The sequence below is a fragment of the Balaenoptera acutorostrata genome, chromosome 11 (genome assembly GCF_949987535.1).
Source record: "Balaenoptera acutorostrata chromosome 11, mBalAcu1.1, whole genome shotgun sequence".
Lineage (NCBI taxonomy): Eukaryota > Metazoa > Chordata > Mammalia > Artiodactyla > Balaenopteridae > Balaenoptera > Balaenoptera acutorostrata.
Genome location: NC_080074.1, coordinates 97,481,737 through 97,496,425, shown reverse-complemented (window position 1 = coordinate 97,496,425; position 14,689 = coordinate 97,481,737). Strand labels below are relative to the sequence as shown.

The 14,689-nt window shown below is 36.8% G+C and overlaps 1 protein-coding gene across 4 annotated transcripts in view; it reads right to left on the bottom strand.

The window, feature by feature from the left end:
* Positions 1–14,689, bottom strand: part of LRP6 (LDL receptor related protein 6) — a 185,290-nt gene that overhangs the window by 7,191 nt on the left and 163,410 nt on the right. For 3 of the 4 annotated variants that reach the window (XM_057556231.1, XM_057556233.1, XM_057556230.1), the window contains 6 exons: positions 13,849–13,974; positions 9,165–9,401; positions 8,379–8,489; positions 4,440–4,670; positions 2,663–2,799; positions 1,910–2,007 (listed from right to left, as the gene is read on the bottom strand). In XM_057556231.1, the coding sequence (XP_057412214.1) occupies positions 1,910–2,007; positions 2,663–2,799; positions 4,440–4,670; positions 8,379–8,489; positions 9,165–9,401; positions 13,849–13,974 (940 nt within the window). The remainder of the gene's footprint in view (positions 1–1,909; positions 2,008–2,662; positions 2,800–4,439; positions 4,671–8,378; positions 8,490–9,164; positions 9,402–13,848; positions 13,975–14,689) is intronic. The other variant, XM_057556232.1, reaches the window with a different exon arrangement.

Genomic DNA, 14,689 nt, shown 5'->3' with positions numbered 1-14,689 from the left:
CAGGTTTCTGCCTTTCTATTTGGCTTTTTAGAACAAACCTGTGGTAGGGAAAGCAACATTTACAATAAAACATAAAAACAATCAGTTCAGAGCCAAGCCTATCTTATCCATAAACTGCAATGAGAATTGTGAATGAGATACTATAAACAATTTCCACTTGCTTTCTACACATCTATAAGGTTATATATCAGGGCAATCTGACTGGAATGCTAGAAAACACCTGATCTCGAAGATAAAAGGCACTTGAGGGATGCCAGTAAACACTGGGCACTAAGTGAAGAGAGAGTGTAAGTTTCTGACTTTCTGCTGGCCTCTCAAATAAGACGAAAGACGACACACTAGGACTTAACTTGCTCATCCCTATGCTCTACAGCCTCACGAAGCAGCACAAAGGCATAATCCCCCCATTTCTGGCTTACAAACACATTTCAGTTATTTTAGTGAGTCAAGATTTATTCCATGCAACTATATGAGAAACTTTTCATTCCAGATTGTAATAACATATGTAAGCAAGAGGTGAACTTAAGCTTCTCTCAACTTTTCTCAAATTCTGTTCCCTTAATACTCCTGCTGTTTTAGAGTTCTCATAACACTCCCAACCTTAGTTTTATCCCAATATTCCACTGAAGACTATCAATCAAACCTAACCTCAGCAGTAACCTATTTTGCAATCAAGTCACTTTGGGGGGTAACTTCCTTAGAATACTGCCAAAGCCTGGGGGCTCTACCTTAATACTTTAAAAGACAGCATTTTTGACTCTCTTTAAAAAATGTATAGGGCCCTGAAGACCCGAACAGACATTTCTCCAAAGAGGAAATGCAGATGGCCAACAGGCACATGAAAAGATGCTTGACATTGCTATCATCAGCAAAATGCAAATCAAAACCACAATGAGGTATCCCTTCACACCTGTCAGAAGGGCTATCATCAGAAAGAACAAAAATAACAAATGTTGGCAGGATGTAGAGAAAAGGGAACCCTTGTATACTGTTAGTGGGAATGCAAATTGATGCAGCCACTGTGGAAAACAGTATGGAGGTTTCTCAAAAAACTAAAATAGAACTATCGTATGACCCAGCAATTCCACTCCTGGGTATATATCTGAAAAAATGGAAACACTAATTCGAAAAGATATGTGCACCCCAATGTTCCCAGCAGCACTATTACAATTGCCAAGATATGGAAGCAACCTAAGTGTCCACCATCAACACATGAATGGATAAAGAAGATGTGGTACACACACACACACACACCCACACACACACACCCACACACACCACCCCCGCCCCCGAAATACTATTCAGCCATAAAAAAGAAAGAAATTTTGCCATTTGCAATAACATGGATGGACTTGGAGGGTATTGAGCTAAGTGAAACAAGTCAGACAGAGAAAGACAAATACTGTATGATATCAATTATATGTGGAATTTAAAAAATACAACAAACTAGTGAATATAACAAAAAAGAAGCAGGCCCACAGATATAGAGAACAAACTAGTGGTTACTACTGGGGAGAGAGAAGTGGGGAGGGGCAATTTAGGGGCAGGGGAATAAGAGGTATAATCTTTTAGGTATAAAATAAGCTACAAGGATATATTGTACAACACAGGGACTAGCCAACATTTTATAATAACTATAAATGGAGTATAACCCCTAAAAATTGTGACTCACTATACTGCACACCTGTAACTTATATAGTATTGTACATCAACTATACTTCAATTTTAAAAAAGTATAATGCCCTGAAAGAAAAGGATTTGTGGTAGGGGCAATATCAGCATTACCCAGACAAGATGCCTGTTCTCTCTTGGTGACCATCATCTACTCATTCAGGGCTACAGCAAACACAACTAGAACACTTGCTTCTAATAAATACTGTGATTTATGCTGGAGGAGGATGTGTATTACCTGTAGGACCTATGAGTGGAAGGACTGTTTGAAGAATAACCAAATTCCATAGTGTAATGTGATCGCTCTGTGGCTGGGGATGGCGGAGGGTTCAAAATCTAAAAGGAAAAATAATCAAATATTGAAATAAGAATAGTCTATTCCAGACAGAGACTATTAGCCTTTTTTCAACTTCTTTTCCTTCATCTCTGTTCATATTCCTTTCCATTACACTAGTAGCAAAATCCTGTTTCAAAGAATTGACCTAAAACAGTACTTCAGGACTGTGGCTCTCCACCCCGCAAGACACAATTTCATTATGGCTGAAAAGCACCAGGTGATGAGAAGGAAATCTGTAATCTACAAGTCACTGGTTTAAGTGTAGCCCAACTGGGTTCTGAGTTTTTTAAATTATAAATGTTTAGAGAAAAATTACTGACTTAGGAGAAATACCAGGTGTGCTTCTTCTCTTGGGAGGTCATGGAATGAAGGTCCTTAGCCTCTCAGGAGGTACTATTCAATAGTTCTACTTTTACCCAGTATATGAAATTAATGTCAGTGTTTTCAAATATGCTGGTTGCTACACAGTAAACTTAAAGAAAGACTTCTAAGTGCTCACGTGGTGGTAATTCCTTTGAGCCTTATATACCTAAATTCTATACTAAAAAACTTTTTATATTACCATCGCTGAGTACCCACATTTAAATAAATTAAAAATCTAAGATCCTGTTTCTCTTAGTATTCAAAGTGAACAAAGGAAAAGAGACTGCTTACTGCAGGGAAGTAAGTGCCTTTGGTGCTTGAAGAACTACTGGACGATGCTCCCGTGACATGAGCTCGGTCATAAGGGGGTCCACTGCTTCCCCCCATGATACTGAGGGAGCTTATCATTGATTTACCTCGAGACATTCCTAAAATGAAGGAGGATAATACTGAAGTTGAATAAGATGTATAAAAATGCATGAAATAATTTTATTCAGTACTAGAATTACAAATACCAATAGTCAAATAGTTTGGCTTTAAAACAATTTACGCCCTCTTTTCCCAATAATAATTGAAAACACTTAATGGAAAAGAGAAACAAATGTTCCCTAGAAGTGGACACTTCCACTGAGAGCTGGCCTAGAACAAGAACACGAATAGCTCCCAGCCCTTCCTCTTCCCCAGAATGGAAGCAGAGCTCTTCAAACTGAGAGGTTTTCAACCTCTTAGAGGATCTGAGAAAGAAAGAACTGTGGAGAGTGGAGGCTGCAAAGCAGAGCAGACTAAGTAACAGATCTCAAAAGAAAACTAAACCCATTTTTAAGGGCATAAATTCACTGCATGGAAGATTACTGCTTTATCTACTGGATGCAAATGTTGTTGGAATCACAACTATAATGCTAAAGAAGAAATTCCATTTTTTCAAAGTGACTTCCCAGATTCCACTAACAAAGTGAGGTATGGTAACAAGGAATCATTAACAGTTTTAAAAATCACATGTTTCCTTAGAATTAACATCCAGAATAAGTCCTTATTTTCACAGGGCTCTTGGCCTGGTATCTCCTTCTCCATATTTATTACAAGAAAGGCTTCTTTTCACTGAGGGTACCAAAATGCATTGAAAAGAAAGCTAGGGCTTCCCTGGTGGTGCAGTGGTTGAGAATCCGCCTGCCAATGCAGGGGACATGGGTTCGAGCCCTGGTCCGGGAGGATCCCACATGCCACGGAGCAGATAGGCCTATGCGCCACAGCTACTGAGCCTGTGCTCTGGAGTCTGCGAGCCACAACTACTGAAGCCCGCGCACCTAGAGCCCGTGCTCCACAGTGGGAGAGGCCACCACAATGAGAAGCCCGCGTACAGCAACGAAGAGTGGTCCCTGCTCGCCACAACTAGAGAAAGCCCACTCGCAGCAACAAAGACCCAACGAATCCAAAAATAAATAAATTTATTAAAAAAAAAAAAAAAAGAAAAGCAAGCTGTATGTCCCTAGAGCAATATGGTCTCTCCCAAGTATAGAACATCTGGCAACTTGGCTATGTTTGAACAAACCCTACTCCCACTGTCATCACCTAAGTTAGGAGAAAACATAAGACGATATATACCTCCCTGCTCTCACTCAGGTATTTCTAAATCTCTGTTTGCTGAAAAGGAATCTTCATCCATTTTTTGGCCTCCTTTAATTCCTGGGCTCAGTAGTACTGAGGTCTCTTGGTAGTGAACCTAAAGAACTGTGGTTTATGACTCTTTTCACCAAATGACCAGTTGATTCATTTTCAGTAGAGCACATCCAGAAACGCAGTATGTGCAGTAAATGTATTATATATAAATGCTTGTATGTACATATATTTGCTTTATATCCTTTGGCAATTTCTACCAAACCATACCTAAGGACTTCTGTGTAAAGAGAAGGTGCTAAAAGTAAAAGAGAACATTTGTTCTTATAATTGTTTAAACCCAAAGCGGTCTACGTTGAAATAGACTGTAGGCAGTATTCTGTTTCCATAATGGAAACGTGGCAATCTTGCCAGGACCCAAGACTTGACTCTCAATGGATCAGCCTCAGCTCACCTGGAAGAGATCCTGACAAAGAGCTTGGGTGTGGCACATAACCAAGGGGCACAGAAGCTGGTCCATGAACTACATAGTCATTAGTCATGGTTTCCCCATCGCCCTTCATACGTGGACACAACATCCTCTGGCAAATAAAGTATATGGTTCCAGACACAAAAATGGTAACAATTACTCCAATAACTGAACCAACTGTATTGGTGGCCTGTGGTGCTGGCTCCTCAGTTGGATCTAAAATGGGAATGCAGTATAGTTATATAATGGAAAAACAACTGTAAGTTCAAAATAGTAATTAAAAAGAGGGCTTGAAAGCAGAATGTGAGGCTAATAAAGACAACTCATAAACACTTTCCTCTTTTATAAATACATATACATCATGCCCCATGGGTATATACATAAACGTCATTGTTAGGAATCAAAACGAGTTATCCTTAAGTGAAAACAGACATAGAACAATACATTGGGAAGTATAATTGTAAATCAATAACAAAAATGCTAATTATAGATTTAAACATCATTAAGAAGCTTAAAACCACATATATAGATAAAATCTATCCTACTTCATTCTGTATATCATAAAAATCAGTAAGGTTACTTTGGAATTTCAGAGAAAATTTTAGGGTCAGAAGGGATGGACCTGGAAAAGTCATCAAATGTTTTACCTGGAATGGTAAAGAAGCCAAAATCAGCTCTGAGCTTGATTTTAGGTCTGAAAAGTGACGTTTAGGCCTGGTGAAGAGAAAGTAGAAGCTACAGATGAGCATTAGCTCTCAGGCCCCATATACTGCTGCCTTAAGGGTGAGTCTAGTTGCCTGAGGGCAAGGAATATAAGGTCTCTGATACTTGAGTACCCAAGGACTCAGAAGGAAAAGCCAGAGCATGAGATGCCCATGGCATCTATCTTCATGGAATCCCTGAGCTATCTGAGGCTTTAGAAGCAGAGGGCATCAATATTAGAGGTAGAGGGAAACAGCAAAAGGGCTCATCAGATTCAGAGCATTACTCTTCTATTCAGAAGGAAAATCCTTCCATTCTGAATAGTCAGACTATATTTCACAACTGCAGATCCTTTAAAAACCTTCCTTCTGCTTCATCTTGCCTCAAAAGCGCCCATCCACACAGCTAACTCACCCTATGATTAAATCCAAGAAATGAGAGAAAACAACATCACTAAGTTACATAATACGTAGGGGCTGCCAGTCCCATATTACCACCTATGGACTCGGAGGCACAGACTCCTTAGTCCTTGTGAGCAACAGCCCATCTTTCTCATTCTTTTTCAGCGCACTGGCATTCCTCTCTAACGCCAACCTTCAAGAAAGAACATTTACACTCACCATCTCCAATTCTTAGTCTCTGGGTCACATCTTAACTCACTGAAATTAGACTTCTGTCCTCACCACCACAATGAAACTAGTCTGCAAAGGTCAAAGTTCTCCTATTTGCCATAGTCAATAAACTCTTCTTCTCACTGACATTTCTATGCATTCGATATTGCTGACTCCTGTTTTCTTCTCAAAAATGCCTGATCCTTCCAAGATACCACTCTCTCAGTTTTACCATCTGATCATTTGTTCTGTTTCCTCTTGTCGGCTTCATTCTCTTCTGTCTGCCTCAAGTGCAGGTGCTTCCCAGAGTTCTGTCTACCACCGGCTATTTTCCTCCGCTGCTTACTCTCCCTAGGAGATTTCGTCTACTGCCTCGGCTGTGATTAACATTAATAAACTAAAAAGCCCATCTCTCTCTCTTGAGCTACAGACCCATATAGTTAACTTTCTGAATAGCTACAAGAGGATACCCAATGGGCAACTTTAATGCAACATAATCCAAACTGAACTCATAGTCACCATCATTTGTCAATGTTTCCTAGATTCCAGGGGTAAGGTAGATCATAAATAAGTGATGGCACCTGTAGCAAATTAAAGGAATTTAAATTAAATTTAAAACAAAAATAAACTAACTAAAAATCTACATCAGCTAAACATGACATCCACAGTCAAGATACAAAACGATACTTGGGTTCTTAGTCTCTGCCATATATTCCAGTTTATGACTCCAGTCACTCAATGAGGTAACCTGTGAGTCAACCTAGACTTATCAACTCTAAGTGGTTACCAAACCCTTTTTATTCTATTTCTGGAATAACTTTGAAACCTATCCACTCCCTCCTTTCCACCACCACTGCTCCCCTTGATTTAGACCTCCACCGTCTTCTGCTGGAACTACAATAGCCTCCAAAGCATTTTAAAATTATAGGCTGCAAGTCATTAGACGGTAAAAACAACTTAGTGGGTTGAAACCAGCATTTTGAAACAGGAAACTTCAGAATGCGTTCCACACAATATAGGTAAATACTGTTGTATGACACTTTGATTTGTGTGTACTCACATCTTTGTATTCCTCTTGATGTGGTCAAAAGATTTTCAAATCTAAAACCAATCTAAAAAATTTCCCTGCCATAATCTTATCACCTCCGATGCATCTGCTTCACAGCTTTCACAATTATGTAACCGTGCCAGTCCTTCACTTAAGTTTTTCAATGGCTCACCGTTATTCTGGAATACTGTCTAGACTCTTTAGAGGAAAAGCAAAATCCTTCGTGATCTCACCTTTACATATGCTATCTCCAGCTGACACCCCTCAAGACAGGAGCCTGTATTTTGGCAGTCCAGTTTACATGTAACTTCTCAAAGGTGCTTGTTTCACTCTGGTTTTGAGCAGGACAGGACAGTCCCTCTGCCTGGAATGCAATCTCTCCACTTATCCGCATAAGTAACGCTATTCACTGACCAACACCCACCAACCTTATGCACCATTTTTCTAAGACGTTTTCCCTGATGAACCCCATCTTCATTCCTAAAGATCTGACTACTCTCTTCTTTGTGCTAATCCTTGTATAGAGTTCTATTATAGCACATTTAATATCACTTATCACACTCCTTTATCAAGTACCTACTATGAGCCAAGCTGTATGTTTTATATACATTAAATCATTTAATTTTCTCACAACAGCCATGCTAAATATTATCTTCATTTTAAAGATGGAGAAACTGAGGCCTAACAAGAGCAAATAAATGCTGCTAAGCGGTGAAGTTAGAATTCAAATCCATCTCTGCCTGGCTTTAAAATCCCTCTTCTTACTACTACCTCCAACCACAGAGGACTCTGAGAACCTTGGTACAGGTACCATGCATCCTCAGCACACAGTAGGTATTCAGCACATGTTTGCTGAATAAATGAATAGTTTCCAAAAATTTTAGGGAGTCTCCCATTTGAATTTTGTAAAAATAGCAGCTTAAAGTCTTTGTTAAGATTAAAGAGCTTTAAAATGAGTTCTGTCTAAACTCCACAAAACCAGGGTAGGTAGACCCGGCTTGTGTTGAATTCCATTCAGAACTGTTTGTCAATTTGGGATATATTTTATGGTAGGACATTAGTCAATAGTTATGAACCCTGAAGAAATACAGGTTATTTAACCTAAGGTCTCTAGACCTAGGGGTGTATGGTGGCTCAAGTATCCCCAGGCTGCATTTTAAGGAAGCTCTTAAAGTCACTGAGAGACTGGTAGAAAGTTACCCAGAAAAAAAATGGGAGATTTTAAACGTGGACCAATGTTCAGAAACTCTTAAGTTTAGACCACTGATTGATTTCTACGTATCTAAACTGAGAATTTCCTAACTTTAGTTTTGGCAAAACAATATTCTTTTCTGATGCTTTACTAAATGTTTCTGTGAAGATTTTTGTACATAAGAAAGCTACTGTCTTTAAGAAATTATTAAATATAAAACGTAAGAAATCCCTGGTACAAATAACTAACTTAATAACTTGTTTCTTAATAAGGAAATACTGGTTGTAAGTGAACCTCACACATAAAGAAAAGGAAAAGTACTTTAAAAATTCTCCCGTAAGAGTAATAAACAAGGTTTTAGTCATACTTACAACAATCCAGTTCATCTGATTTGTCGCTGCAATCTAAATTATGATCACATTTCTTGTGTTTTCCAATGCACTGACCATTGGCGCAGCGGAATTGATCAATTAAACAAAGCACTGAGGAAAAAAATGCAAATAGTTTTCTTATTTTTGCTACCATGTAAAGGTAAACTCTGGCAAAAGTCAAAAAGTGCTTTCTGGGTGCAAATGAAAAACAAATTAGACTTTTAGAGAAAACTTACAAATTATTCTCTGGGGATTTCAACTGGTCGAGAGAAAAGACAAAGGAATCCAGCACAAAATTTCCTATTTTGTCCTTTACGCTAAATTTCATCTTTCACTAATAATTCTGTCAAGAATTAAAGAATTCTACATGCATTTCTGGACACTAAAAATTTCCAGAGAATTTGTTTGTTTTCTGTTTTTGTCATGGTTGTTTTTTACTGTGTTAAAGGTTAGCAGATAAAAGAAGAAAATATGAAATTATTTTACGTTGTAATAAATAAATCCACTAACTGAGAGCTCACTGGAAACAAGGACTAGTTTTACATACTGAAGGTCTAATGTTTTGGCCTCATTTCTCAACTTGCAAAGCTTATTAACATGTATAAACCTTACGCATGTTAAGTGAATTAAAACAATTTAGAACGTGCTACTATGTTTAGAAATAATAAAGTCAAATACACTTGAAAAACCCCAAATCTACCACTGAATGAGCCAAAGCAATACTCTGAATTTCAAACAACTTAATTGAAAAAGGACTCCATAACCAGGCCTAGGGATTTCGGATACCTTCACAGCTCTTCTCATCTGACTTATCCTGGCAGTTGGCATCTCCATTGCATCTCAGGGCACCGTCAATACACTGCCCACTGGCACACTGGAACTGGGACTCTGAGCACACAGGACAATTGAGCTCATCACTGTGATCTTCACACTCAGTAAACCCATCGCACCGCCAAGCCACAGGGATACAGTCAATTTCTCCCGTGAAACAAGTAAACTGCTGAGGAGAACATGTTGGGGGTTCTTCAAATGGGGGAGGGGAGTGACAAAAACACAATCATCGTCACACAGAGGTACAAACATTTACACCTGAGAGAAGCCCATTTAATAATTAGCATGTACAAAACACTTCATAGTAGATAAAATCTGTAAAGTGTCTCACCGAATCAGAGAAGAAATATAATTTTTACAGTACTTCATTTAGATGCACGAACTTGCAAAACTATTAAGGCAGAAGTTTTCTCATATACTATAATTCAAGTAGGATTACTGTATTTGCAATCCGTTATAATCTCACACATAACCTAGGAATCATCACTATAATCATCGACCTCCAAATATTTTAAAGTTACCTTAGAATTCATTACTTTTCTAGCCCTGAGGTTCTCAAATAATGGTCCACAAACCCCTGGGGGTTCCTAACCTGCGACCTCTTTCAGGGAATTGACAAAAACTATTTTGTAATAATAGTAACATGTCACTTGCACTGGTACCACAAAAGGAATGGTGGGTAAAACTCTTGGCACCTTAGCAGATTCAAGGCAATGGCACCAAACTGTACTAGTAGTCAATGCGTTCTACGTAGTCACATACATACGGGGTGGGGGCACTGGGGAAGCCAGTTTCATTTAAGAATGTTCTTGATGAATCAGTAAAAATATTAATTACATTAAAATCAATTCTCTGAGTACATGTCTCCTCAATACTGTCTGACAAAATGGGAAGCATGTATAAAGCTCACGTTGCATACCTCAGCATGATGGTTTCTTAAGGGAAAGCATTCTGAGCTATAAACGCAACCTAAAATGGGACACCCTTCTGATGTGAAAGAACAACTGACAGATAAACTATCGATAGTTGCACTTGGGTATTTGGCAGGAAGTTTTAAAAAAATGAACCAGTGAGTCAATTATTTCAAGGAAAACAATAGCAAATCATAACACTGTACTTCTGTGGCAAATTATAACACTGGAACTTTCAATCAGAAATTATAATTTTGGAAGACCTATATCCAAAACTGTAAACTTGACAGACTCCTAGTACTTAAATATTTTTATGATGAGATTGGTGGTAATATTAATGTTATTTTTTTCGATACTGTATAATGAAACGCATCAAAATCTGAAGATCTGGGAATTTCTGAGTGGAATTCTAATATTTCCAAATAACCAACGTGTAAGGTTACAAAATAGTGCATGGGTAAAATATCCATTCTGAGCACAAGATAAATTAACAGATTTCAACATAAGAGACTATGAAAAGTGAACTGATATGGTTTCAAATTCCACATTACAACTAAACCTATAGAAAACGATCACTTGTCAAGATTTGGTGTAGAATTCAAGATGAACGTACATAATTATTTGAAAAGGCTATGTTATAGTCCTCCATTTTCCTCATATCTGTATGAGGTCAAATTTCTTCATGTACTTCAACAAAACTATGTACTACAACAGACTGAATGCAGAAGTAGACATGAGAATCTAGCCCAACATTAAGGAGATTTACAAAAATGTAAAAATAATGCCGTATTTCTCACTAAAATGATTTTGCTTTAGAAAATACAGTTAATTTTCTTAACAGTTTTAACTTAAGAACATGTAAAGGTTTATTATTGTTATTTTTTAACAAATATTTTTTAAAGTTCTTGGTTTCAAATCCTACTAAGGTAAATACAGATAAATATAACCTAGGCAAACAAAAGCTCTCCTCAGCAGTTCTTTAAAATGTAAAAATATGCTGAGACCAGTTTGAGAACTGTCATTCAATCTGAATTCCTTTGTTTTGCAAATGAAGAAACTGAGGTTCAGAGAGGCTAAGTGGATCACCAAGGTCAAAGAGCTTCCTATGAACAAGGGTGATTAAAAAAAAAAGGACTAGAAGGGCAGTCTCCTTACTTTTAGCCCATTGCCTTTACTACTGTACCACTAGCCCACTGACTCCTTTTAAAAACTTATCTGTTAGTAAATTTTCTAGAGAACACAACTTTGTTATACGACTATGGATCAGAAAACCTTTTATCCTTAAAATAGAGAATATTGGATAGAGAATAGAGATTACAAATGAACATTTTACATGGAGAATTTGAGGGATTTTTTAGAGGAAATTTGAGCCTATTATGTATAGAGCACTGTAACAGATCATATGGAGAATAAAAATACATAAAATATGGTCCACGTCCTTAAAGAGCTTTTAATTTGGTTGGGGCTAGGAACACACTAATGAATATAAAACAAATGATTACGTAACTCTGAGCTGCATGGTGCTAACAAGTGCTACAATTCAGAAAAAGGGACAACAGTAACCACTAGTGAGGGTTTCAAAGATCATGAGGAAGACTCATCAGCTGCACCTGCACAGGCAAGAAGAAAAATACATCCCTGAAATACCACAAGAAAATCCGCAGAAGCAAAACAAAACAGAACATGTCACAGTGATGTCAAACTCCAAACAGCCACACAGAAATAAAGTGAGCAGACTGGGCAGAAATACAAATGAGATGGGCTGGTAAAATAGGCTGAAATGAAAACACATCTTGAAGGTCAAGCAGAGGAATTAAGATTCTGTATTTCATTTACCTCCATTGTAAAATCAATGTTAAGTCACAAGAAAAATCTTGTATAAAAACATCCACTGCAGTTTCACTCTTAATAACAAAAACTGAAAACAATTAAAATGTCCCTCAACACAAGAATAATAAACTGTGGCTTATTTATACAATGAAACATACTACGTAGCAATAAAAAGATAAAAATGACTGATGCACTCCACTATAAGGATGAATCTCAAAAATATTATATTAAGCAAGAGAATCCAGACATAGAGTACGTACGTCATGATTCCTTATATAAAGTTCAAGAACAGGAAAAGCTAAACTATGAGGATGGAAATTTAAAAAGTGGTTACTTCTCGAAAAGAACTGGCTGCTAGGACACAGGGAACTTCTCTTAATGAAAACACCGTATGTCTAGATTTGGGTGTTGGTACACCATTGTACACATTTGTTAAAAACTATGCATTTAATAAAACTATGCATTTAATATATACATTAAAAACAATCAATAAATGTGAAGGAAAAAAACACTGGTCTTTTACAGGACATTTTCTAAATGAAAGGTGGTATCTTTGATTCAGTTTTACCTACGTTATCATTACACAAAGGCGTATTTTTCTAGGATTTGCCTTATTAGAACAATAATCTGGCACCCTGACATGGAAACACTTGCTTTTTTTTTTTTTTTAATTGTGGTAAAATATATGTAACAAGTTTACCACTTTAGCCACTTTAAAATATACAGTTCAGTGGCATTAAATATATTCACATTGTTGTGTAATGCCTGCTATTTTGGGGAGAGATACTTCAAGTACCAGAGCTTAACTTTTACTATGCACATATCTGATCTCCCCGACTAAACTTTATGCTCTGTGTCAAAGAGCTGCAAATCTTCTTCAGTCCAAACAGAGTGCCTCATAGCTGCTACTCAATACATGTTATTTATTTTTAAAAAAAAAAAACTTAAAGGAAAGTTAGAAGAATAAAATATTCTTATAATACCATCTTATCAATAATTTTTATATTTTGAGTGTAAGCCCTTTCAATCTTTGTTCACAGAAATACGTTTTTTACGTAATTCTCATCATAGTAGAAAACGCAATTTTAATATTTTTTTTCCACTTGCAGCAAATTTTGGCTACATTTTTACATCAGCTTATGCTCATAATGTTTAATAGCTATATAAACTCAGTTATTTTACTAACTTTCCTATCATTAGAAATTGTTTTTAAATTTCTGTCACTGTAGAGAATAGTCTTTTTCCTTCAGTTGAATTAACTTAGAATCATCCCCGAGAGGAGAATTTCTGAATTAAGGGAATAAATATTATAATGGCATTTGAAGCTACCATACTTTGCTTTAACAAAGGAATATACCAATCTGTTATGGTCCCATGAGTGACTGAACCAATTTCACTACAACATTATTACTACTCAGTGATATCTTTAAAAAAAATTTTTTTTTTTTTTTTTTTGGCTAGGTAAGTAAGAGAAACAACAGGGAACTGCTGATAGAACTGAACAAAAGAGTATTCTTTTCACTGGACACACTCCCAGCAATGACAATATAAACTGATAGAATCTAGGATTCAGTGAATGGAGACTATAGGAGGCAGAATTAATTCACCTTGTTACCCTTTGGGGTGGGAAAAGCTACTTTTTTATTAGGAAATAGACTCATTCACAGTTATGAGTTTCCCCTTTTGCCTTAGTCCCAGGGTTGGGTTACACCTATCACTTGTCATGATGAATTCACTCTTAGAATAATCCAAAAGCCTAGTATAGTGCAGAAAATGAAATATAAGTGAGCAATCAAGTTAGGAGAAATCAATTTCACTGACAAATCAAAGAATGCTAGACTAAGTTTTGGAACATGATTGGCATTTAGACTTTCAGAAAAAAATAATAACATATTTACCTCCACATAGTAGCTCATCTTGAAGCAGAACCAAGTGCATGGGGCAGGAGCACCTTGTAGTACCATCTCCCTTTACAAGACAAATATGTGAACAGCCACCATTATCCTGAGTACAAGGGTGCTGTCCTGCAAAGAGAAGAGAGAAGACAGAAGAGAAGAGAAGAAGAGCAGAGAAGAGAAGAGAAGAGAAGAGAAAAAAGAAAGGAAAGAAAAAGAAAGAACGGAAAAAGAAAAGGAAGGGAGGGAGGAAGAAGGAAGAACAGCCCAGCCAAAATCAATTATTTTTGAGTTACCAACAAAACCAAATGTAAAATCCCTTTGAATTTTATTTCCACACAATATAATTTCTCACCCCATCCCTACACAATCTACAAGGAGGACAACAATTTAAAACACAAAATACTTATATCTAACCACTGTCTTTACATATTTATACATAAAATATTTTACAGTATTTAAAGTAAGGTAACGGTACAGCTCATGTTAATTTTTGTGAATAAGAAAATCTGATTATTCAAACTAAAAAAATTGCTAGGGAGAATGCTGATACTTGGATATTATTCTCTTCAAAATATAAAAACTCTTCTAAAGATTTTTAACTCCGAAATTCTACCTTTCTGAAAGATAAGATGATTTCACTCAAAAAGTATACTCCAATGAGGAACCTGCTGAAAATTAGAGTTGCTAGAAGAAAAAACAAGTTCACGTGAATCTAACCACCCAGAGACAATCAAAATTATTTGCTTGGTCAACTGCAAAAGAACTTGCAATGTTACAAATGTTTAATTTCCTCATATTTGGGTTAAATTAAATAAATACACTGTCAGGCACATTTCAAAGT